Below are 6,937 nucleotides of genomic sequence, written 5' to 3' on the forward strand. Positions count from 1 at the left end.
TGCACTACTATGCAACATGATAGGACTAAACATGTTGAGATTTACAGTCATTTCTTCAAGGAGAAGCTGGATGATGCCATTATCTATACTAAATTAGAACCTATCAAAAAAAAATCTACACTTAATTTGTGAAAACAGAAAAGCAACTAGCAAATATTTAAATTAAAGGTAGTCTCGAGTATAGCTTTTATACCATTCTAAGCAGGCTGGGCATGTGCAATATCTATACCTCAGCTTAAGGGGGAGTGTTGGAATAAAGACTCTAGATAGAATTTGAATTTGTAATTTTTAACCCTTGTGTATGTATATTCTTAATTTGCATATTTTTATTTGTGTATAATGAAATCGTTGTTAAAGTTAGTAGAATTAACCTTACACATTTTTTCCAAAATACAATAGAAGCTGTCACTCGCCACCGTTGGGAGGCCACCTCATCCATTAGTCCGTCACCACTGCCTGGGCCATATAGTTGCTTACTTGCCTTGACACTCTCACTCATAGCAATTGGGTTAAAAGCCTCTTTGAGTGGTCGTTGACGATGTCATTAAGAGTATCAAATGTCTTGTACTTGCAGTTAGGTTGTGAGCTTATACCAAGAATAGATTTAAAATTAAAAACAGGGGATATTTCCTTGTTGAGCACGTGGATTTGGCCTCCAGCCAACCTTATTACTAGCTTGTTAGAGCCAAGCCATGCAGCTCAGCAACTCAGGCCATGGTCTTGTAGCCCAATTTAAAAAAATTAGCACATGCCTATGTTGGAACTCCCACCAAGTGTTCACTGCTCCTGCACCTTGATCAATTGAAAATATCAAAGGGGCATTGATCAATTGAAAATTCAAAGAAATTGCGTATACCAGTAAAGTTCAATGAGAAGCGTATAAAAACTTTTTTCCAGAGGAATGAACTCAATTATAAAACCAACAAATACAGAAAAATACAAGTACAAACCCAAGGCATCTGTTAAGTAACAAACAGAGCAGCTACACGAGCAATACTTACACAAAATGATAGGCTACAAATAATTCAGTTACAGCTTCCTACTCTTGTCTGAACCCAAAATCTTCACAAGCTAAGTTATACCATCCTTATCAAAGTCCAATAACCTCCCCCATCTTTGCCAAAAAGCTTTTGTCTCTTTTGCAAAAGATATACTGAGTTAGCCTTAAGTTCCTTACTTTCCCATGTGAGTTAATATCCTGCTGATCAAAGCCTCTTTCTTTCCAGCAACAGGAAGGTTGTGTGCTGTCAAGTAGTATTTCAACTCCACCACCGTCAAATCCTTCAACTGCAGAACAAAGAATTTAATATCCAAAAACATAGAGTAAATCCTAAAATCAATCTTCTACTGGCATTTAAATTCATTGGATTTTAAAGGTTTAATATTTTGGTTTTTTCTCTTTTGTTGTGGATAGCCAAGTTCTTAAACCTGGCCCAAAACCTAGATGTCAAGATTCTTCATATTAGCTTTTCACATTTTCCACAATTAGGTACCACTTAACCAAATTTAGCTGAAACTAAAAGTTGACCCCCCCCCCACCCCAAAAAAAAAAAACCTTTTGGTATTTCTTATAATCCAGACTAACCATTGAATATTAGAAGAAATTATAATTCATAGGCGTGCTAACATGTTTGAATTTTTTTTACCAAGCCCATATTTAGGTGAATAATTAAGAATGATGCTTGGGAAATTTTCTGTCAATTAGCCTAAACAAAAAAAGAATCTAGAAAGCTTGACTTTTGACAAAATAAACGCTCAAAGGTTTCTGTCAGATTAGCATCTGCCACAATAAATGGCGTCTAAACTCTAATATTAATCAACAGAATTTCTAAAATGAAAGCAGTTGTAATTTTGTGCAAATTCTTGTCAGGCGCAACCTATTCTAATCTCAATTCTACCAACTTCGCATGCAAAAACATGATTAAAACAGTGTGGATTTTTCTTTTCTAGATCAGAACAAACCACTGGGAATGAAGTAAAGATAATAAATAGACTTCCAATTTCACCTTCCCATTGTCCGCAAGGTCATCCCAATCATATTTTGCAGACTCCTTAACCGCATTATCAGCAATAGCTTTTCGTTTTTTGGAGGTCTCGCTTGCTTTTCCATTTCCCACAAGTTCCTCCTCATCATAGTTGTCACCGTAGACAGAAAGCTTGAATTCTTCTACTGCACTAACTACCCCTGGTCTGCAGTCATGAATGCAAATATGGAAGCAAGAGTCATGGATTTTTCTTTGGTTTCATTTTTGTTTCTTTTTCTTTGGCAGTGAAGCAAGATTATCATACAGAAAAACATGTTACATTAAAGTCATCCTTACCTAGCCATGCCTTCCTCATCAGGGAGGGTTTCATCTATTGTTTCTGGGATGTCAGGCTCCTCCAAAGCCAAGGCCTGCAATACTGCATAGTGCCTCTGCAAGGCTGCAAAAAAATTACTTTGTAACATGAGGAAATCCCAAAAGAATTCTCAAGCTAGAGACAGGCATCAAATCCAGCTTCATGTTTCACTCTCTCAGAAGAAATGTTCATCTTCCATGACAATTGATAAGGGCACCAAATCCTAACAAAGGGTCTTGAAGAAAGTGATTGCATCCAGAGTAAAAAATGCTTGAATGTGTCAAAAACTAGCAGATGAAAAAGAAGTTGGGGGACGCATACATAATTAGAGACACATTGAAGAAATAGCATCTCATGCATTAAACTATCAAAATTATCGGTAGTGTTATATCTTATTTTTGTTAATTTCACTTAACAGATGCACCGACACTTCTTATGGATTTGAACAGTCAGAAAAATATATAAATAAATTGAAGTTCAATATCATCACAATCAAAACATTAAAGTCAGACTCAGTGAGACGAACTTTGACTAAACCTTTTCTATGTCAACGAAGTTAACTTGCAAAATTGCCAGCATAATTTTTTTTTTTATTATTGCTAAATTACACTTGCAACATTGAACCTTGTGGGTTTTGTACTATCTCCATTTCAGCAGCATTGTTGCCTAGGTCATACCTCTCGTCATTCAGACATTTGGGTTCCAATTGAAGTCCCCTTTGGGATTTAGATATTTTGTTGATTTCTCGAGTCACTTACCTTTACCTTATGAAGGAAATGTAAAGAGTTGTATTCTATTTTCAAATCACTTTATATGGAAATAATAACTCAATTTGATGCTTCAATTCTTGTTTTCAGTTTTGATAATGCTCGTGAATACTTTCATACTGTTCTGTCTCAATTTCTTGATGACCATGGCATTACTTTTCAGTCCTCTTGTCCTTTTACCCCACAGAACAATGGTGTGGCAAAACCTATATTGTGAAATTTGTTAGAAGTGGCTCAGGCACTCTTCTTCATATGAATGTTCATGAATCATATTGAATTGATGTTGTGCTAACCACTTGCTATCTTATCAATCGCATGCCCTCTAGCATCCTCTGTGGTCAAATCCCTTTTACTGCTTTGTCCCTCGATAAACCCTTATTCCAATTATCACCTAAGATTTTTGGGTGTTTACTTTGATCATATCTTCAGGCCCTGGCGGTGCCAAACTCAATCCTCGCTCTCTTAAGTGTATTTTTCTTGGTATTCACGTACACAAAATTGGTACAAGTGATATTCTCCTGTATTTCGTCATCATTTTGTCAGTGCTGATGCCACCTTCCTTGAAACTAACTCATATCATTGGCTGCTAATCTTGGTTGCCCTTTGTTTCATTTTGTTAGTGCCAATGTCACCTTCCTTGAAGCTACCTCATATCACCGGCTGCTAATCTTGGTTGCCCTTTGTTTCAGTTGGATGTCAAAAACGCAATTTGCAAGAGGAATTGTACATGGAGAAAACACCAAGGTTTGTTGCTTAGGGAGTCTGCTAAGATGTGTAGATTAAGTAAAGCTATCTACAGCCTTAAATAGTCTCCTAGAGCTGGGTTTGGTAGATTTAGTGAAGCATTAGTCCAGTTTGGGCTTTACCGCTGCTAGTCTAATCATTCCATCCTCACTTCCACTTCTAAGAAGAAGATCTTAGTAATAGTTTATATTGATGAAACCCAGGGGGTTGTTAGCTTGGTGATTCATAAGGCTTCATAACATCCATGAGGTCCTACATGTGAAACCTCTATCTAGCATCTTGGGGAGACATCCAAGGGATTTCTTCATGTAACAGGTGTTTGTGGGAGGGGGAATTGCACACACCCAATGAATAGTCAGATACTCAGAGATTCAGATACCCTTGTTTCTCAATTTTTTTTTTTAAAAATTAATATTCATGATATTATTATCACAGGTGATGATAAAAAGGGAATTGCAGAAATGATAGAGCCTCCAAATTTCATTATAAACTAATGATATTTATAGTATACATTGGGGATTGAGGTAGTACAATCTAAAAAAGGTATTAGATGGCTCTTTGGATTGTGAAGTATCTGAAAGCACACACCAGTTGTGGACTTTTTTACTGATTCAGATTGGGCATGATCCCCCTCAGATAGAAGATCAACTACTATATATTGCACCTTAGTGGGAAACTTGATTACTTGCAAAAGTAAGAAGCAGAGTGTTATGTTCTGCAGTAGTGCGGAGGCTCAGTATAGAACCATGGCTTATGGATCTTATGTGCTTATATGGGTTAAACATCTAATTACAGAATTAAAGCTTAATGTATAGCTACCTTTGACTATGTATTGTAACAGTCAAACAGTGATTCATATTGCTTTGAATCCTGTGTATCACAAGCATGTGAGAAAGAATTATCAAAAGCCCCACATTGAAAAAATAAAAGATGTTATGCTTCTACCTCTAAATAAATCACTATCCATCTAGAATACATTTAGGCTAGGTTTTGTATAGGCCTAAAAATCTTTAGTCCAATGTTGTGATTGTTACTCGGCCCATTCACTCCCTCAATAAAACAAGTAATGCATGTAAGCTTGCTTTTCTTTCTTTTTGGTAAGCTAAAAAGTTTTTGGTAAGTAAGAAACAGGTCAAAACCAGTTTTGGCGGTTGAACCTCTAGTCCTTTGATTTTGACCAATTTTTATAAGAGACTCTGTTTGTGGTGCGGACAGGATCAATATAGATCCTTGTTCATATTTGAACCAATCAGACTTGCAGGTCTAACACAGTTATTAGAACAATGAGAATTTCCTTTCAAGTGATATTCAATTTAAATTTAGATCTGAAAGGTAGTTACATGACAACCAGTTATTAGGAAATATAATAATAAACCTTGAATATTATTTTCTTTTTTAAAGTTACAGAACTGCAATGCAATTACGCAACATACCAGGGTTAGAAAATTGGCATACTGAAAAATCTTTCAAATCGATACGTTTCATTAAAGCAGTAGCCTTCTCAATTTGATCATCAGTTGCTTTTGGTGCAGCACCATTTGAATCTGAATAAAGCTGCAAGATGTCACTGTATTTATTACTGATATGTTACTAGAAGTCAACTAACCAACTCAATTATTTCTCTTACCTCTTCAACATGTCTGATGTCTTCAGAGTACGGAAGATATATCATGTGCATTCCTGGTGGCTCAACCTGACCACCATGGCTGATAATCTCTTTCTGAGAATTTTTCAGGAAATTGGTAAGGCTAACCATAGAAGTAAAACTAAAACAATGCAAAATTTTAAAAAATAAACAAAATTCGTATTACAATCCACTTGAAATTTGAAATCAGCTCACTTTATTTTGTAATTTGAACTAGTACTTAGAGAAAAAAGTTGACTGAGAACCAGAAACTAGTTTCCTCCATTATGAAAAGCAAAGCCTTATTTTTTTCAGATAAGCAATGAATAATTGTATTGATTAATTACAAAGAGTACAAATCAAGATATAGTTTGCTGGCTCAATACTCAACCATCCCCCATAAAACATCTCAAACGTATAAAGAATCCAAAAAGTCTACAATATTAGATGGTGTAACTCATTGCTTAACAACTGATTCGAGGGAGATCACATTGAGTTCAATGGAATAAAAATCTCACAACTGATAACTCCTGACTCTCAAAAGTTCTTTTGTTTCTCCTTCCAAAAGGTCCACATGAGACATAATTGTACTAAATTCAAACTCTTATATCTGAAATAACTCGGTCTCTTTCTCCAATATTGAAGCTATGTCTGCACTGATTTAGGCATCATCCATCTAACATCAAATAGCACAAAGACAATACCTAAACTCCATAGCAATTGGACAATGAAATAACAAACTATCCATATTATCACTGCTTTAGTTACACAGACAATACTAATCTACAATAACCATTCCTTGGTTAATTTGATTATCCATCATGAGAATTTTCCCAAAGGCACAATCCATGCAAAGAATGTTAACTTTATTGGTACCTTTTCTTTCCGTATAGCCTTCTAAGAAATGAACTACTTATCTCTCTAAAGACCTTTGATGCAGGACAAAATTGTAGAACCAAAAAATAAAACTAACCTAGGAATCAGTACCTAGGCTTACTTAAAATAGGCACCAAGCAAGAAAGCAAAACCTAGGAATTAGAAACCTAGTATTGGCTGGAATTAGCACCAGACCATTGAGAAAGTTTAAATGGAATTTTATTAATCATGCCAACTGTCTAACTGTCTGTTGGAGGTGACGGGTGAGGCAGCCTCCCACCATAAATTTTATGAATCGGCACTAGCATAGAAATATGATTTCAATATGTTGTATCCTCTCCAGATGTGGAGTTCCCTTTATTCAATAGATCATCTCCTGCCTAGAGTGAAGGTCATCTGTCTGGTCTATATGGGATTTCGTTTATATGGTTAGATGGGTCGGGGTACTACGCTTCTTGACACATGTAATGCAGGATTTGAAGGAATAGACATTCAAGTTGAATTCAACTCTTCTAGAGAAGAATATCACATATGAAATAACAAATATACGAAGATAGTAAATATGCCAGAAAGTCAACCATGAGCA

General features: G+C 35.7%; 1 protein-coding gene across 1 annotated transcript; it reads right to left on the minus strand.

Moving 5' to 3' along the window:
- Positions 1 to 864: 864 nt before the first annotated feature.
- On the minus strand, positions 865 to 5,622 carry LOC136063508 (ATP-dependent DNA helicase 2 subunit KU70-like). Its single transcript, XM_065764015.1, has 5 exons — positions 5,479 to 5,622; positions 5,285 to 5,405; positions 2,322 to 2,424; positions 2,007 to 2,190; positions 865 to 1,287 (listed from the first exon to the last, which is right to left on the minus strand). Exons 1-5 carry the CDS (start codon positions 5,605 to 5,607, stop codon positions 1,174 to 1,176), a joined length of 651 nt encoding a protein of 216 aa, XP_065620087.1. The 5' UTR covers positions 5,608 to 5,622; the 3' UTR covers positions 865 to 1,173.
- Between the last annotated feature and the right edge of the window lie 1,315 nt (positions 5,623 to 6,937).

The sequence above is a fragment of the Quercus suber genome, unplaced genomic scaffold, assembly GCF_002906115.3.
Source record: "Quercus suber isolate HL8 unplaced genomic scaffold, Cork oak 2.0 scaffold_537, whole genome shotgun sequence".
In the NCBI taxonomy this organism is placed as follows: Eukaryota; Viridiplantae; Streptophyta; class Magnoliopsida; order Fagales; family Fagaceae; genus Quercus; species Quercus suber.